The sequence below is a fragment of the Hippocampus guttulatus genome, chromosome 11 (assembly GCF_054856545.1).
Source record: "Hippocampus guttulatus isolate MCC_2025c chromosome 11, RoL_Hgut_1.0, whole genome shotgun sequence".
NCBI lineage: Eukaryota > Metazoa > Chordata > Actinopteri > Syngnathiformes > Syngnathidae > Hippocampus > Hippocampus guttulatus.
The window spans coordinates 4,538,116-4,557,538 of NC_141271.1; the positions used below are offsets into that span (position 1 = coordinate 4,538,116).

Genomic DNA, 19,423 nt, shown 5'->3' on the forward strand with positions numbered 1-19,423 from the left:
GATAGCTGTTTTTATACTTGATCGACTCTTAAACTATTGACTGTTTCTTGTTTTAAGTTTTATCAGTGGTTAATTTAGAGGTGTCAAAATCAAGGCCCGTGGGCCAGATCGCGAGTGCAAATCATGTGCGTCAACTTCCACAATCCTTGCTAAAATCTGTGCCGAAATGTCAAATTATCATGTGTAATAAATAACATTGAGATTTTGCAAAGGTTTTGTTACTCTGTTTGCACTCACTTGAACAATAATAGATCAAACCATTATAGTTGACTGATTTAAAAACTAGTAATGCATCAATTTGTTGTGTACAAGTAACAATGCGATAATGCGATAAGGGAAGTGAGTCAGCTTCTCAAGGGACAAAAGATAAAGAAAACTCCTGTCCCGGTTGGTGTCTCTCCCTCCTGGCTAAAAGTCTGCACGGATCAGCTGGCTCTAATCTTCACTCAGACCTTCTCCTTCTACTCCTGGAAATGTGTGAAGTCACATTGTGCGTCAAATCCTCGAACATTACTGAAATCTCAAGAAGCCTGCAATGACTACAGACCTGTTGCTCCTTCATCTACAACTTATAAAGTCTAGGGACGTACACTGTACATTTTTCTTTCAGCAGCAAACACTCCATTTTTGTATCATATTGGCTTTTACGGCTGGCTGTGTCAGTGGAAGTAAAAAACAAAAATATAATGCCCTTGCAGCAGTGAACTCAATGACTAAGTCAGAGGCTGTCTGTGCATCACTGGCATGAAGACACATCCCGGTATAGACGTGCTGACCTATTAAAAATGCATTCTACTATTTGGGGCCACCTCATGTGCCAACAACCTCACGTACACAATCAATGGGTTGGTCGATGGTACATTGCGATATGCAGTATGGCTTATGGCCATACTACTACCCTGAGAATGCCCAATCTCGTGTGATCTCGGAAAAGATCATAACAGTTCAGGGGCTACAAAAAGGCAGCCAGTGGGCTTACTTTATATTGCCGCATTTTCCGCACTATATGGTGCACCTAAAAGCATTCAATTTTCTCAAAAGCCGATAGTGCGCCTTATAATCCGATATGCCTTATATATGGCGTTACACTACATGACACTACAGTCTCTTTATACTGTATATTCCCCAAAGAGTTGTTTCCCTGTTAGTGTTCCTATGCCACCTAGTGGTGATTATTAGCAGGAACCAATTGTATCCGAAAAGGGTTCTGCCCGACACTAATTGACGTGCAGCTGCCAACACACACTCAGACAGACAACTACTTTGTGAGCTCTGCGTAGCCATTATGAAACGAAGATTACACCAAAAGCAGAGTTAACTAATGACTAAACGAAGGACGAAGGAGACAAGTAAGATTTCTAAGGATATTTAGCCCCTTGTGGATGTGAGCTCACGAGGTTTGTGCGCCTTCTTTGTTGAATAAATTGTCTTCATAACCTCTTTCATTCATTTATTATTTTGTAATGCCATTTGTATTTATGCTCAGGAATAAACTCTGTATTTTTATGGACTTCATGTCATGCTTTATGCTATATGAGGGAGCAACATGAGGATCAATATTCAAATTTCTTGGATGTAGTATTTTAAATGTTCTGTAAAGTGCCTTGTTACAGCTGCAGTGGTTGTGAAAGTTCTAAATAAATAAAGCTGTATTGCACTGTATTCCCTTCCCTTTAGTGTCGCTCCATCTAGTGGATCCATAATGCAACCGCAGTCACTATTGTAGCTTCTAATTTACATGCCTTATAATGCAGTGCATGCTATATATGAAAACAGTTTTAAAATAGGCCATTCATTGAAGTTGCGCCTTCGACTCCAGAGCACCTTGTAGTGCGGAAAATACGGTAAGTTAAAGTGGCCTGTCTGCTGTAATAGGAGTGTGGCTCCAACTACTTGAGATAAATTGTCTGTTTTAACATAGTTGGCTAATTATGAAGATTCAATTAATTTCAATTGAATTTAATAAGTGAACAATGTCATGCCTGTGTGCAATGTGGCACGAAGCCATAGACAAGCGTGTGGCAATCGTTGAAGAGCGCATGGAGTTGCTTGGGGGCTTGCACGGGAGTGGGATCTGATGGGTTAAACTGTTGCCATTTCACTGACACAGAACTGCAGCCGGGCGATGCCATGCGCCTCAACTGACACTCCACCTGTGACAGAGACAGGACACGTCCTAAGTTAGTTTGCACCTGAATGTTTCACGCAAATCACCCAAAAATATGAATGTGAGTGTCACTTTTATTTCCTCACCTTCTCTGCCCACTTGTGCTTGTGTTTAGCATCAAAAAATTCATATGCTCCGCACCCTGCCTGAGCAAGGACTCTCAGCATGTGCCGATTGGCTGTAGAGCTAACAAACAAACAATTGATAACCCATTAAAAAAGACAACCCATAAATATAATCTCTTTAGTCTTGATTCAACAGCAGTTTTCAATGTGTTATTGATCTTTCTTTTTTCTTTCATATTCAATTATTATTGACGAAAGGTTGCTATGCTATGTGAGTGAATGGCCACCAGTTCAGCATGTACCCTGCCTTTCAATCTGCCGCCACGGAGGCCAGAAGTAGCTACTTAAGGGAGAGGATCTGCAGTAGCTAGAAAGCTTGCACCCATAAATATGCCACGGAGCGGTGTCAAGAATTCCCCCCAGTTCACGAGCAGCAGCTCAGAGCTGATTGGTTTTTTAGCACGCCACTTCTAACTGGTTCGCTTGGCAGAAGAGGAAGGAGATGGCGTTTATAGTAGTTCATATAAGAGTTGATATTGTAAATGGAGTGCACTTATATAGAGCTTTATCTACACCACATGGTGCCCAAAGCACTTTATAAAGCCTTACTTTCATTCATTCACGCACACATTCCTACACCAATGGGAGGCTGCTGCCATCTAAAGCGCTGCCTGGTCCACTGGTCGTAAATTATGGTTCAGTGTCTTGCTCAAAGACATTTTGACACTGTCACAACTGTTGAGGAATGAACCTTCAGGTTGGGAGGTGGCCACTCGACTACTGAATTATGCTGCCCTATACACCTGGGTCAGTCAGGGGCACTGCAAAAAGTAAAAAAGCTGACAATCACAAGAGTGCATTGTCTGGAATCGTGAATTCGATAAAAAAACTAACAAACAAACAAACAAAAATGAGAAACTGTGCAGCCCTCATCCAAAGTGCTCCCTGTATTTTAGCAATAAACCAGTTGTAAAGAAATCCTGTGGTTTTAATGTAACCTGTGACCCCCTTGACATTTGACTGACCTGATGCCACAAGTGAAGAGGCGGCTGTGTTCAACATTGTCCCTGAGCAGCTGCAAAGTGACACTGATGTTCTGGACGTGGCCGTCGGACAGCAGAAAAAGATTGCGAATGCCATTGGACGGAGGCAGAAGTGCAAGAGCTTGGAGAGGCCGCCAAAGCTCGGTGCTGCCCCCCACTGGTGAGATGGACTGATTGGAAAGAGAACAAGAGAGAGCACACAGTACTGTACATTTTTCACTTTTTATGGCTTGTTAATTTACTTTGCTTCATAAGAGGCATTAAGGAGTCCCAATGTACAGTGTACAAGTGTACTTTTTGAGTGTAACGCTTTGGTCCTAGTAACATGAAAGTCCGGTAATCATACGTCATCAGGACTGACCTGTATGAAGTTCTCAGCAGCTTGTCGAGCTTTGTGAAGAGGCTGTGCTGTCAGGAACGCTTGTGTGTAATCTGACAATACAACAAAAAAAAAACGAATAAAACATAAAAAAATTATATAAGTCATTGCCATGTTTTTACAGCATTTGAGCATACATGGCTAAAAATTACAAAAATTACAGTACACACATGCTTAACAGTACACATCCTGCAGAGTTTACACTTTGCTGTAGCCACCGGTTTTCCTGCTCTCCTCAGTTTCCTTTCAGACAAAATGAGCTTTCTTACCATCAGCCACAAACAGAAGAATGGAGACCCTTGTTCTCCCAATTTGAGGTTTGTTATCGTGTCTCATTGTGATTTATGCATTTAATATGGCATGATTTTGAGAGTTTATTACGGTGCTATTAAGCTGAAAATCAATTAAGTTAGAGCTGTCCAGGACTGAGTCGACAATAATAAATAGAAGAATGAATTACGTATTGTGCAGACCATCAATGTTTGTCGTCCATCATCAAAAGATACGACTTGTATAGTTCATAAAAATTGCAGTCCAATTTTGAGTTGTATTTATTTTTATCGATCTCGGTCTTTCGGCAATCACAGAAGAGCTTTTGACAAAGGTTTGACATTTGCTAAGTTTCAATCCCACAATATTGTATGCATTTAGGTTTTTTTTCAAGTTTTAGATATATTTTCGCTCTTCCCTATTGATAAAGTCATGTGGCTCTCTGCATAGTCAATTGACGATGAAAATGAAAAGGCAAAGTTTGTCTGCTCCAAGATACAACATTTACCCAGTTTTACTGTATCTGTTACATAATGAGATGCTGTTGCCGTGTCCATGCAACCATTTTCGATGTGCCTTGTCCTCATAAGAGTCTTGGTGAGCTAGAGCCTATCACAGCAAGCTAACTTTGGGCAAGAGCTACACCCTGGACTGGTCACAAGCTCCAAGTCACATGATGTATGGAAAAAGAGCCATTCATACTAATATTCCAACTACGGTTTGGGTTTATTCAACCCATCGAATTGGATGCTCAGAGCTGGGATTCAATACCAGGACATCGGAACTGTCGGGCAGACATGCTATGTCACCATGGTGCTCTGTTGTTTTGTTGTTGATCAAAAATTCTAACATTATGCTCCTGACAGGAGACTTTTTAACTAGTCAGCGCTAGCGACCTTAGCCAGCAAAGCTAACAGGGTTCAGCAATGAGGTCTGTTGGCGCTCTCTCTCTCTCTCTCTCTCTCTCTCTCTCTCTCTCTCTCTCTCTCTCTCTATATATATATATATATATATATATATAAAATTCCTCGTCTCACCCCCCCCTCGGGTGGTGTCCGTCCCTCATTCAGCTCGGGTCCTCTACCAGAGGCCAGGAAGCTTGAGGGTTCTGTGCAGTATCCTTGCTGTTCCCAGCACTGCACATTTCTGGACTGAGATGTCCGATGTTGTTCCCGGGATCTGTTGCAACCACTCATCTAGTTTGGGGGTCACTGCCCCAAGTGCTCCGACCACCACAGGCACGACTGTCACTTTTACGTTCCAGGCTCTCTCCAGCTCCTCTCTGAGCCCTTGGTATTTCTCGAGTTTCTCGTGTTCCTTCTTTCTGATGTTTCCATCACTTGGGACCGCTACATCCACTACAACGGCTTTCCTCTGCCCTTTTTTATACACACACACACACACACACACACACACACACACACACACACACACACACACACACACACACACACACACACACACACACACACACACACACACACACAGTATATACGTCGACTTCACAGTGCAGAGGTATCGGGTTCAATTTCAGCCTCCCTGTGTGGAATTTGCATGTTCTCCCCGGGCCTGCGTGGGTTTTCTCCGGTTTCCTCCCCCATTCCAAAAACATGCATGGCAGGCTGATTGATCACTCTAAATTGTCCCTAGGTGTGAGTCAGGGCGTGCATGGTTGTTCGTCTCTGTGCGCCCTGTGATTGGCTGGCTACCAATTCGGGGTGTCCCCCGCCTACTGCCCGAAGACAGCTGGGATAGGCTCCAGCACCCCCGCGACCCTAGTGAGGATGAAGTGGTTCGGAAGATGAATGAATGAATGAAATATATATATATATACACACACACACACACACACACACACATTTTGTGTGTAAATGAATAATTCTTTTGTCCAAACAAGTGAGGTTTGAGACATTCCCGTGGCACACACATTGGGAATCACTACTCTGTCTACCTCAGGAGTGTCAAACACATTTCTGCCCAGGGCCACATTGTAGGACCGTTCTCACTGTGAAAGCATGTATAGAAGTCAAGAATAATCGTTTATTTAACTATTTAAGTTACTGTAATGAGGGGTTTGGTGACAAGAAAAAGGAATATCTTTGTTCTTTATTCCAGAAGAGAATTTGTAATTTTGGTTCGGATTTTGGGAAGCATCATGGAAGATGACATGTTTGAACTGCTTTTGTGGGCCACACAAAATGATGTGGCGGGCCAGATTTTGCCCTTGAAGTTGACGTCCGTGATCTATATCATTTTCCAGGCTATTGTTGTTTTTTGCTGTCTTATCTGCAAGCTACGATAGCATTCATCTTGATTTATGTTACATTATTTGGGGTCACTTTGATACAGTGCATGCCATTTTTAAAAGGTACACTGCTTCTGTGTTAGCAACAACAAATCGGTGATGAGAACGTAACTTCCACGACACGCAGCCAAATACATAAAAAACATGAAAATAAAAACAACAGACACGCGTACACAGAGTGGTGATTGGTGAAATTAAAACAAAATGGGATGTCTGTGGGACGGAATGGTACACAGCACTGTTTTATTTTTTCTGTATTTGGCTACGTGTCAGGAATGTGGCACAGATGTGTGATGCATTACTGGTGAATTCATTCTGAACGCCGTTTGGCTGTCACGACGATTCGGATGGACTTAGCGGACTGACGATGCCTGCCTCTGCTTAATGGCAATAACTAAGTCTAGTCTCTCTCTTTCACACGCACGCATGCACGCGCACGCACACGCGCGCGCACACACACACACACAAATTGGTACTGACCTGTGCCAAACAAGATGATGTTGATTTTAAGGTCGCCCTTTAGGGTTTTGATGGCGTGCCGGGCAATCCTCTGGGCCCAGAGTAAAGGCTCTCCATGCATGGACTCAGACGTGTCCAGCAAAATGACAACTTCATTGGATCCAGAAGTGGGTTTGATGTCAAAGTTAGGGTAGAAAACTAACATGCAGGCCTGCAGGATTGACAATTAGGTTATTAAAAAAAAAAGAATTCCTGGAGTGAAGCAGCAGATGAAGGCTGACAGATAGACACCAAACTGTCAGACCTGGCTGTCCTTGTCAGGGTGTTCTTCCACCCACATCCTGGGTAGATGTATCTCCGACAGAGTGACTGACAGCTGGAATCCTTCTGGAGTCATGACCTGCCCAGGCAGCACACTCACAACTGCCTTGCAGTCGGTCCTCTGTGGGATAACATTCACAATACATTTAATGTATTAATAACGTGATCACAGAGAGCAAAATGATCACTGCTGTCACAGCATTTTGACGGTATGTGATGTTGAAAGGCATCTGTGTGAGCTCTTGAAACACTGCAGATCACACGGTTTTATAGGAAATATAAAAATATGAAAACTGTCCTGAAAGGTATAAAACAAAAACTGTACATTTTTAATGAAGCTGCAGATTAAAAATACATGAAAAGGAGTTTGTTCCAATCCAAGAAAAGGCATGAAGGGACTAACATGGGACCAACCTTCATCTTGACTTTGTGCGTAATGCATTGCAGGTTGGTGATGTCATACGGCATCTCAATGGACATGTCCAGGCTGAACTCTCTGAAGGGGACCAATGAATTTGTTAGCACACTTACATAATAAGTGCACAATATACAAGCCACATTTCTTTCTGATGCACCACCGTCACATGCCAAAACAGCTGCTATTTAATAGCCAATCGGAAACTTGAGAAAGACAGCGATTTCCAGATCGCATAGCACAACGAAGAATCAAAGTACTACATAGGACTGAAACATGGTAGCATTTCACTTTTCCACATTTTGTTATGTCATTTTTTTCCTCATAATTATACACACAATACCCTATAATGACAACATGAAAAACGTTTTCGGTGGGAGGAGGGGATTTTCAAAGTTATTAAAAATTTAAAAAACTGAGACATATCTGTGTAAGGATTCGCAGTCTTTGCTCAACACTTTGATGCACCTTTGGCAGTAATTACACAAATCTGGCACACCTATCAGTGGGCAATTAACGCCCATTCCTCCTGGCAGCACCTCTCAAGCTCCATTAGGTTGGATGGGGAGCATCACTGCAAAGCCATTTTCAGATCTATTGGGAGTTATTTGATCAGATTCAATTCTGGGCTCTGGTTGGGCCACTCAAGGACATTCACAGCATTGCCCTGAAGCAAGTAAGCTTCATTTAAAAGCCACATACAGATAATGTTAAAAACAAAATGGAAAACCAAGGATGTCATGAACAACAAATCACTACTATGTATAGCTCCCTATTACTCAGGGACGTGAGGTCAGGTGGGGCATGTGAGGCACTGGTGCATCCCCATGCTGGACGTTCTCGGCACGTGAAGAGCAGAAAAAATAAAAAATACTTTATGGACTGTGCTTTTGTCAGGTGGAGAGGAGACATGACAAAAGAGAAAAAGAACTGTGTGGTGGAAAAGATCACTTGTTATGTAAAGGCACCATGTCTTATGATGTAATGGAAGGTATATGGTTAAATGAATTGAATTCCGGGAGGCCCGGTGGTTGACTGGTGAGCGAATTGGCCTCACGGTACAGCGGTGCAGGGTTTGCATGTTCTCCCTGTGCCTGCGTGGGTTTTCTCCGGGTACTCCGGTTTCCTCCCACATTCCAAAAACATGTCCCTGGGTGTGGTTGTGAGCACGGATGGTTGTTCAGCTATGTGTGCCCTGCGATTGGCTGGCAACCAGTCCAGGGTGTCCCCTGCCTACTGCCCGGAGACAGCTGGGAAAGGCTTCAGCACCCACCGCAACCCTTGTGAGGATAAAGCGGATCTGAAAATGGATGGATGGATGGATGAATTGAATTCCATGACAAATAGCTTAACGGTTGGCATGAATGTTTGCAATTCTAAAAATTCAAACACCAGAGTTCACCATCTTTGATTTAGGCCCTTCTAAATTTGGTTTCACCACTGAATTTATTCATTCATTCATTCATCTTCCAAACCGCTTTATCCTCACTAGGATCGCGGGGGAGCTGGAGCCTATCCCATCTGTCTTCGGGCAGTAGGCCGGGGACACCCCGAATTGGTTGCCATCCAATCGCAGGGCACACAGAGACGAACAACCATGCACACCCTGACTCACACATAGAGACAATTTAGAGTGATCAATCAGCCTGCCATGCATGTTTTTGGAATGTGGGAGGAAACCGGAGTACCCGGAGAAAACCCACGCAGGGCCGGGGAGAACATGCAAACTCCACACAGGCACACAGGGAGGCCGGAGCTGGAATTGAACCTCTGCACTTTGAAGTCGACGTGCTAACCACTGGACTACCATGCCGCCCACTGAATTTAGACTTTAACAAAATAAATGGAATTAGCCAGTGCATTACAATATGATTTTAGGTTTAGCTACCAAGGGCAAACAGAGAGAACCACAGTAAACATCCACATTAGAATGACAATTTCAGAGTTAAAAAACAGCGTGATCAGATTGATTTCTTATTTCTCCTAAAGGTTGTTTAATAGAGAAAGCCAAACTGTTACTGGCACTCAAGCATTAAGGCAGTGAGTACCTGGTGTGTCCTTTGCCGTTACCGGCTTGAGAAACCGTCGTCTTCGACTAAGTGTACAGGACTGTGGCAAAGGGAAATGGGAGGTTTTACCAATTTGAAATGGAGAGCCGGTCAGGGGTTATTTTAGTCCCTGGGGTCAGCAAGATTTCACACTTTCCGGTGATTTTCTTTTTCAACACATTGCAACGCATCGCAAGCCTCCAGTAATCACGCATACATTCGTTGTTGACTTAGGCAGTTGGCACGTACACTTACACAAGAGATGTTGCCATTTGTCTTTCGAATGCCAATAAACGTGTATTATCACAATGGGACTGCACGTGCTGATGTTAAGGGTCTAAAATATTTAATTAATACATGGCATATTTAGTCACTCTTACAGCCAGAAAAGTCACTCCAAGTACACGCTGGAGACCAGAATGTACAGTGCTGCTGCTAGCATGTGGCAATGCTGTAAGAAACCCATCGACCAGGGGTGCCCAATACGTCAATCGCGATTGACCGGTAGCAAGTCGGTCGCGAGTCCCAAGTCGGTCGCGAGGGGTGTTGAATGGAAAAAAACTAAACAAACCAAAAAAAAGCCCATTTGTGTGTCAGTGTGCGTGTTATGAATATGATATATTTTTGTGTTAGTGCACACTGCACCCTGATCATCTCCATCAGTCTCACTTTCACAAAAAGTCCATCCATCCATCCATTTTCCGAACCGCTTAATCCTCACTAGGGTCGCGGAGGGTGCTGGAGCCTATCCCAGCCGTCTTCGCGCAGTGGGCGGGGGACACCCTGAACTGGTTGCCAGCCAATCGCAGGGCATACAGAGACGAACAACCATGCGCGCTCACACTCACACCTAGGGAGAATTTTTTTCGTGTGTTCAATCAGTCTGCCATGCATGTTTTTGGAACGTGGGAGGAAACCAGAGCACCCGGAGAAAACCCACGCAGGCCCGGGGAGAACATGCAAACTCCACACAGGGAGGCCGGAGCTGGAATTGAACCCGGTACCTCTGCACTGTGAAGTCGACGTGCTCATCACTGGACTACCGTGCCGCCACTTTCACAAAAAGTATTAAATAAAATAAAATAAAATTAAAAAGCAGGTCACCTTTAACCTACAGTGATGTGTGACCTGCATCATCGGAAGTTGTTAGCTATCAGCAGTCTGCAATTTTTTAATCCCCCCCCCCCCCAAGATGGCGCCCGAGTAGATAGCTGTCGGCAAGTGCTCTTCAAGAGCCTTGCATTTTTTGTTGTTTTTGTCTTTTGTTTTGTCACATCGTTTTGTTGTTACGTCGTGTGGACCTGATGTGCACTGTTTTCAGCATTTTTGGCCACGACGTTCGTCAAAGAAGAATTTATCTTTTTGGTTTTTTTTTGTTTTTTTTTGCTGTCTTCTACAACATCTACTTTCATGCAAACCTTGCTGCGTCATCTGTTACACACACTTTGTCCACGGTCACCTATTGAAAACACAAATACATCTGAGTTAGACTAAATCTGGCTTTCTTTCCACTTTATTGAGCCGAAAATTTTTTTTTTAAAAAATGCACAATTTTCTATTTTAATTCAAGCCAGGCCTGTGTTACCTGTGTAGTCTGGTTGAGCACTGCACTTTCCTGCCACGGTGCAACACTACTAGGCAGGGTGAAGAAAACACTCCCGTCCTTGATGATGAGCTCGGACACAAAGGTCACTTTAATGAGCACGCTGGCACCAGGTGGCAGGTTGCCCACGCTGATGGTGAAAATGTCCTGCAAGGAATGGTGTAGAGGCCACATTAGAGGTGATACCAAGTTTATTGCCTATTTGTGAGTGTGGATGTGTGTGAGTGTGGACGGGTGTATGTGCATGTGTGGATTGCTTACTGGGGCATCCTGGTCCATGAGGTAGGCTCCATGGCCCTTCTCTATTGCCCGTTTGTACTGCTTACGAGCTTGTTCTTTCTTCTTCACCTGACAGTCAAGGACATGCATGTTAATTAGTGTTGAAATCATCAGACAACAAGGCTGCTTTGACAAGCTACTGTGTCAACAAGGCTTCAATTCCAGATTATTGCCTATATCTGATTGATTTGACTCACCATTCTGTTCTGTTCATAGTTTAAAGTCTTAAATCGATAAAATGTTCATCAAAAATATGTCAAATGTGTGTTGTGTGTGTTTTGCTCTTATTTGGGCTTTTGGTGACCTTTTTGTCATACTTTTTCAAAAGATAGACTATCACACAAAACAGCAGTACGCCACTCAAGAGTTTAGTTGAGGATTAACTCTGTGCTGCTGTTTTATCTATTTTATTTTTTTGGGTGGGAGGGGGTATTCAGTCACACATTTCAAAAGAAGGATCAGCCTCAACATGCGGTTTTGAGGAGACCAACGAGAGCAGAGAGGAAAAATATACACCAAAAGTTAGGTGAAATATGAGCGAAAAAAACTCTGGTTTTACCATACAGTGCTATAAAATAGTATTTGCCCTCTTCCTGATTTCTGTGTTATTTGCATGTTTATCATATACAAAGGTTTCAGTTCATCAAACCAATTTTAATATCACACAGAGTACCCAAGTGCCAATTTCATTTATTAAGGCACAAAAAAAAAATCCAAAACTACCTGTCTCTCTGTGAAAAAGTAATTATTAAATTATAAAGTAACTGTGACCAACAACAGTTTGGGAAAGCTGAGTTCAATTTCACATCCAAGCACCACATTTGTTGAATCAAGAAATCACAGAAACAGAATCTGGGGGACTAAGTCGGCTACAAGCTCTCAAGAAACCAACGCATCATGCCACGAGCCGAAGAAATTCAAGAAGAAATTAGAAAAAAAGTTATTGAAATCTGGAAAAGTCTGGAAAAGACTACAAAGCCATTTCCAAGAGACTGGGGTTTCAGCAAATCACTGTCTGAGTCATTATCCACGAATGGAGAAAACTGGGATCTGTCTCAAACTTTCCCAGGAGTGGTCAACCAGCTAAAATTACTGCAACAGTATGACGACGACTCATCCAGAAGCTTGCAAAAGAACCTAGAACAACACCCAAAGAATTCCAGACCTCACTGGCCTAACAACTTCAGATCAGTGTTCACGACTCTTTCATAAGAAAGGCACTGGCCAAAAATGACATCCATGGGAGAGTTACCAGGCGAAAACCACTGCTGTCCAAAAAGAACACAAAAAAAACAGTGGCAAAAAGACATATTGATGATCCTCAAGACTTTTGCAAAAACATTCTGTGGACTGACGGGTCAAAAACTGAACTTTTTGTAAGAGGTGCAGATGTCTGATAAAAAGAACATTATGCCAACAGTGAAACATGGTGGTGGCAGTGTAATGGTCTGTGGATGCTTTGCTGCCTCCAGACCAGGACAACTTGCTGTGATTGATGGGACAATGAATTCTGCTGTCTGCCAGAAAATCTGGAAGGAGAACATCTGAGAATCAGCAAGCGCTCTTGGATCATGCAACAGTACAATGATCTGAAACACACCAGCAAGTCCACCTCTGAAAAAAAAATAATAATAACGGGGGAGTGGCCAAGTCAAAGTCCAATTGAGATGCTGCGGCGTGAGATGCTACAAAACCCTACAACATGGCAGAGTTGAAACAATTCTGCAAAGAGTGAGACACAATTCCTCCAGAGCGACGTGAATGACTCAGCGCCAATTATTCCAAACGCTTCATTTCAGTTATTGCTGCCAAGCGTGGCACAACCCATTATTAGGTTCAGTGGGCAATTACTTTTTCACAGAGGGTCAGAAAGGTTTGGATTTTTTTTTGTGCCTTAATAAATTAAATTGGCATTCAGAAACTACATTTTGTATTTCGTTGGGTTGCCTCTGTGTGATATTAAAATTGGTTTTATGAAATGAAATGTTAGTGTGGGATAAATATAAAAATCAGGAAGGGGCAAATACTTTTTCACGGCACTGTATGTGTCATTAGATGTTATCAAAGTAACAGTACGTCTGTTTTGTTGTTTTGTCAATGGTCAACCTTTTCTTGCACATGTATGACAGTTAAGCATGTGGGCTTAAGAAAAAGCAAAACATGACATATGACGTTTTTTCAGGCCCATCCATCAGTCCAGTTTCTATGCTACTGATCCACATTTGGGTGGTAGGGAACTGCAGTCAATCCCAGCTGACTTCACTGATACATTCAATCACATGCAACATATAGACCAGTGGTTCTGAACCTGGGTTCGATCGAACACTAGGGGTTTGGTGAATTGGTCTCAGGGCTTCGACGGAGCCTCTGCCATGGAGGTTAAGACACACCGACCCAAGATGTCAATTAGTTATGACACGCCGCCTGACCATCGCTGGCTGCAGATGATCAAATGACATTGCTTGTCTAATCAGTGCTGCGGGAAATTTAGTTCGCTCAGTAGTCACCGTGTGACTGTCATGATAGTATGTCAAACAATTTAAAAGAAACTACACTTTTCCCATCTAATTTTATTGACTTTTTTTCTGTTTTTAATAAATGTGCTTTTTAATGTCTGGAATTTGTAAAAAATCATATTTGTATTTTTCACTAATGAAGAGTTCAGTGAACGTGCATATGAACTGGTTGGGTTCAGTACCTCTAACAATGTTAAGAACCACTGATTTAGACACACAACCATTGACACCTCTGAACAATTTCAAGTATTTAATTAACGTCATGTGCACATTTTTGGAATGTGGGAGAAAAATTGGTTTCTGCAGAAAACCAACACGATATGCAATCTCTAAACCGACACACGGCACATCTTCTGACCGTGTGACATGTTAATCACTACTTCATCCTGCAGCCTTTTCTGGAAATTTAAGCCAGTACATTTTCAAAATAAATTTAACTGGGCTCCTTGAGGGAACAACATGGAATTTTGATCACTTGAAAACAACATCTAAAGCCAGCCTTCGCTTGTTATGGTTTCTTTAGCTAAAAGTACATTTTAAGATAATTTACCTGTCCCACCACATGCTTCCCATTAATGAAGGCTTCAAAGCCACACACTGCTGCATATTCGTCCAAAGGGAAGACATACTTCGCTTCAATGGGCACGTAGCTCTGATTAGTGTACCTTTGGAAGATGATGACCTACAAAAAGCATAAAATAAATGTCTGTCTTCCAGGATGCTGCAACCTGAAGACATACTGTATAAATAACGTCACTTAGTGTGAAAATGCTCTTACATGAGAGAGCAAATCCATCAACTTGCCCTTCACGTGTACACCCAGCAGGGGGAGCTGCTGCCCTGAGCTGTCCAGCAGTCCTGAAGTCATGTCGTTCAATGGGTTGTTTATGCTTCCAATACCTGCATCATCATCAGGAAGTAACACTTCGAAAATCACGCACACGCACACGCACACGCACACACACACACACACACACACACACACACACACACACAATGTCATGATCTCCCCTCCTGAGTGTTACAGGCAATGCCAGCATATTTAAATAAGACCTCTATTTTCTGTGCAAAGATCAAACTGGCCTACAGAAGGAGTTGTTCTCATCCATTGCACTCCTTTGTTATGATAAATACTTTCCAATGCAGCTCGATGACATGCACGCTTGCCGTGGGGATGGTAGGATGGTCCATTAAGTCTTCTATCAGTTTGGGAGTTGTTACTGTAGTAAAAACTTGTGCTCAGCTTCTTTGCCAACTGATCCTGAGAGAAAACTCTTGGCGAAGGAACTTTTACTGCCAATTAGGAGCAATGCTACAATAGCAACCTTTGTGAACGTGGCCCCTGAGGTTCTGCAGCGTGAAACCACTTTTGTATTTTTATTTATTTCTTTTACAGCGTTAGCAGCTTGAATAGAAACAGCAACGAATAGCATCTTGTGGAAATGAGAGCTCATGATATATGTTTTTAAAGAGAAGACACTTAAGGGTGACCTACGAATGACTCCTCAAATGAAAAAAATAAATAAAATCTAAGTGACTACATCGCAAAACATAAGCAAGTGCTGCGCAGTGCTCACCTGGATCAGCAGGGGGCAGACAAGACTCAGCCGACGTGTCTATCGCTGGGTTGAAAGGCTTCAGTTGGTCTCCATCAATGCTGAACTGGACAACATATTTCAGCTTGACCTGATCCGGACTGTACACCACGTACTCATCACCCTGGAGCATGGAATGGAAAAAAAATGGCTTTAGCCATATTTGAACCATAAACCTTCACTCTAAATGGAATTAGATCGAGATGTCATTGTGACAACACAGAACGACATAGTTCCCCTTGACTTACCGCAACCATATCAGTTCAGCTACGTTAATTATTGAGGAAATTAATATCTATCCATCCATTTCCTGTGTTGCTTATCCTTACTAAGCCAGTGAACGAGCTGGAGCCTATACCAGTTGACTATGGGCGAGAGGCGGGATACACCCTGATTTGGTCGCTAGTCTATCGAGGGCACACAGACAAAGTAACATTCACACCTAAGGGCAATTTAGAGTCTACATTTAACCGAGAAGGAAATGTTTTTAGAATGTGGGAGGAAAACAGAGAATGGGGAGAAAAGTCACGCAACAATGGGGAGAACATGCAACCTCCACATAGGATGGCCAGAACCTGGAGCCTGGATTTGACGCACATTTGTGATCTCTCAAGCCAACTTTATATCATCTGCATGTGGAGGTCTGCTTGGTGCTTTGCATCCTTGACCTCCCGTCAGACATGAGCAAATCAATTTCTTCTTCTGCCATCATATCAGTGACCCTCTTGCATGCCGCATTTCAATGAGAAAAGCTGCTTCGATTGGCCATTAAACAATAATTGAAACAATATTGGCCATTAAAGAATACTACACGGGGGTTAAAAAAAAACTATCTATATCCGTTGAGCTCAGAATCTGTCTCCCTGCACTTCGAACAAACCCACTAATATCACATTACGCCTCCTGCGCCACAAAAAACAAAAGCAAAAATACATTACAGCAGCTGAAAGCAGGCCCTCGGTCAGCTGGAATGCCCAGCATGGCTAAATTCCCAAACACGCTAAAGGAGGTTTGCACCTGCACGAAAATCAAGATGCACCAGTTTTTACGCCGAGTACATGCGCACCGTCTACGAAAACAGAGCCCACATAGCCCAAAAAGGAAAAAATGTGATGCTCGGCAGAGTAGAAAAGGAACAGAGGAAAATGCTGTCTCGCTGCTCAGTAAAATATGGTTGCACAGAACAATATAAGCAATATTTGAAGGACACAAATGAAATTTACCACGCGGATCCTAATGGAAATGCACTTATTATTTTAGCTACACCCACACCACTGTAGCTCATTAAAATCTATAAAATACCACCATTTCGTTCACCCTCCATTCTTTATTTTAGATACACAAGACAGTGGTTACTATTATGCTTTTATCACTGGTAGGTCTACTACTCAAAACATAGCTTGTTTTATAACGTTTTTATGACAATGACAGGAACAAATACATTTGCTTAACATTGTTTACCTATTGTTATTCAAATGATGTGTTGAAATTTGAACAACTTCGAGATAAACAAGCATCACAGGGCTGATTGTGTTCTGTTTTGGACGTTCCACTGTGCAGCCAAATCGATAATTCATTCATCATATGACTGTAAATCTAATGAGATGCAATGCAACGAGCTGTTAACACACAAATCTGCCTGTACAATAAAAATACTGGAACAGCATTAATGAGTAACGCCATCAGGCAAACTAAACTATTTAATCACACAGACAAAATTGCAGCCCTACCTCAAACTCTGAGTTAACCATGGCTGTGCGGCGGATGCCGTGTACACTGTTGTGTCCCTCAGGGGCCTGAGCCAGAGTGGGATCTCTCTGGTGAAGCTCCAGGCAGCGCCCCAGGGCCACGTCACACACCAGCAGCAGCCGAGAGCCATCCGAGACGCTGGGCTTAGTGTACTTTAGGCAGGTGCTATATGAAGGGTGGAGGAGGACATGCGTATGACGATGGTTTGTGAAGGTGAAATGATGAAACAATGCACAGCAGTCCAGGGCTGAAGAACAACATTTAAAGGAATTTTCTTAATGCTTACTGACCGCATGCGATCGCTGAAGTATATGCCATTTCCAAGACTGCCAGCATCTGTTCGTTCAATCCCATGATGTTCCACTCCAACACAAGGTAGCAGCAAACCACTAATAGGACAGTGAAGGTCAAACATATCGATTGTTGGTTTGTAGAAAATGTCATCGGTGAAAATGAGCAAATAATGGACGTTTCCCCCCACAAAATGTATTTTTTAAGCACGAAATTACAGTATATTACACAAGCAAACAGCAGATCTTTAGAGGGACAGCCCAAAACATTGTCTCTTTTTAACCCTTTCAGGGACAATGGTCACTACAGTCGACAGCTTATCATGTTATAAGGTTACAGGGCACGTGAAAGGGTAAACAGTATCATTACCTTTCTTCACTGCTCCCAGGTTGTGGCTTTTAAAGGTCCATAGAATGGATTGTATTAAAGTCAGAGTAAGGAGCTTACCATGCAGTGAATCATCTAAGATGCACAATTTGGCATCTGTGTGTTGTGTGTGTACTGCCATGTATGTGTTTGTCATGCTGAAACTCACCGGGACAGAATTCCAACAAAGTTGCGGGCGCTGGAGGAGTGGAGGAGGGACTTGATGTTGCCGAGTTTGCCTTTAAAGGTCTGAAGCTCCACGGCTCTGCTGACACGTAACACCTGATTGATCTGCACAGATCTGAAAAAAGGCAAATAAGGTAGGCATTTACTTTACAGGTAGCTCTTATGAATCAAAAGTAAGCTTTTATCAGCCTGCTGGGATCAATCAAGCCTGAAGCAGACCCACAGGAGCTGTGGCTGAAAAGGCCCCTGTGGAGATGAAACTGCAGAGCGTGGCTCCAAATCCTTGCGCTAGTCATCGATTGTGTTTCTCAGAAAAGCTTAAAATGTTGTGTGTTAAAGAAATGTGCAACCATGAATGGCTATCCACAATAAGATGGGATGGACGACTGCACGCTTTGCACAACAGATCTTTTGCTGAGCAACACCAACTAACAGACTGGCCAATCACGGCACAGCACTGGACAGAGATTCAGCAGTTTCCTGGTGGTGCTCCGATTTATTCAATGATACACTTTATAATTTCAAAATGTGAGATATGTCTAACTGTTCAGATATGAGGGAGAGAGAGAGAGAGAGAGAGAGAGAGAGAGAGAGAGAGAGAGAGAGAGAGAGAAAGAGATGATAGCTTTTACAAATAACGTGCCCTGCGACTGACTGACAACCAGTTCAGGGTGCATTCTGCCTTTCGCCCGAAATCAGCTGGGATGGCTCCTGCATCACCTGCAATCATGTTCAGGATAAGCAGTGTTGAAAATGGCAGAATTTTACATGGAACAATTTTATTTTTAATGATCAATCTAGGGCGGCCCGGTCGACTGGTTAGTGTGTCGGCCTCACAGTGCAGAGGTACAGGGTTTGATTCCGGCTCCGGGCTTCCTGTGTGGAGTTTGCATGTTCTAAGCGTGCCTGCATGGCCTTTCTCCAGGTTTTCCCCCCATATTCCAAAAAAACATGCATAGCAGGTTAATGGAACATTCTAAAATTTCCCTTGGTGTAAGTATGACCACACATGGTTGTATGTCTATGTGTGACCTGCGGTTGGCTGGCAACCAGGTCAAGGTGTCCCCTGCCTCCTGCACGAAGAAGGCTGAGATAGGTTCCAGCACGCCCCATGACTCTTGTGGGTATAAGCGGATCAGAAAATGGATGGATGGATAGAAGATCAATGTATGCGGATTTACACATAAAATAAATATGAACAATAACTCACGTGTATTTCAAAACCCCTAAACGTGGCTCACCATCCTTGCGGTGCTCTGCCGATGCGTCTTCAGGTGTCTTTTTATGTTTTTATGTTGAGGCGGGTTTTTTTCTTATGGGCGAGACGATTCTTGTAAAAACATGCTGTCTTTGATTTGATTTGAGA

At 43.0% G+C, this 19,423-nt stretch overlaps 1 protein-coding gene across 3 annotated transcripts in view; it reads right to left on the minus strand.

The window, feature by feature from the left end:
• parp4 (poly (ADP-ribose) polymerase family, member 4) overlaps nt 1-19,423 on the minus strand; it is an 82,527-nt gene that overhangs the window by 26,585 nt on the left and 36,519 nt on the right. For all 3 annotated transcript variants that reach the window (XR_015102293.1, XM_086123969.1, XM_086123968.1), the window contains exons 12-27: nt 18,041-18,172; nt 17,505-17,603; nt 17,196-17,379; nt 15,448-15,589; nt 14,649-14,794; nt 14,421-14,552; nt 11,337-11,423; nt 11,058-11,222; nt 10,891-10,931; nt 7,424-7,505; nt 6,993-7,130; nt 6,710-6,899; nt 3,637-3,707; nt 3,258-3,445; nt 2,254-2,353; nt 1,983-2,153 (exon numbers count right to left, since the gene is read on the minus strand). Coding sequence is in view for 2 of the 3 variants with exons in the window: in XM_086123969.1 (XP_085980095.1) it covers nt 1,983-2,153; nt 2,254-2,353; nt 3,258-3,445; nt 3,637-3,707; nt 6,710-6,899; nt 6,993-7,130; nt 7,424-7,505; nt 10,891-10,931; nt 11,058-11,222; nt 11,337-11,423; nt 14,421-14,552; nt 14,649-14,794; nt 15,448-15,589; nt 17,196-17,379; nt 17,505-17,603; nt 18,041-18,172 (2,068 nt within the window). In the remaining variant the exon portion in view is untranslated. The remainder of the gene's footprint in view (nt 1-1,982; nt 2,154-2,253; nt 2,354-3,257; nt 3,446-3,636; nt 3,708-6,709; nt 6,900-6,992; nt 7,131-7,423; nt 7,506-10,890; nt 10,932-11,057; nt 11,223-11,336; nt 11,424-14,420; nt 14,553-14,648; nt 14,795-15,447; nt 15,590-17,195; nt 17,380-17,504; nt 17,604-18,040; nt 18,173-19,423) is intronic.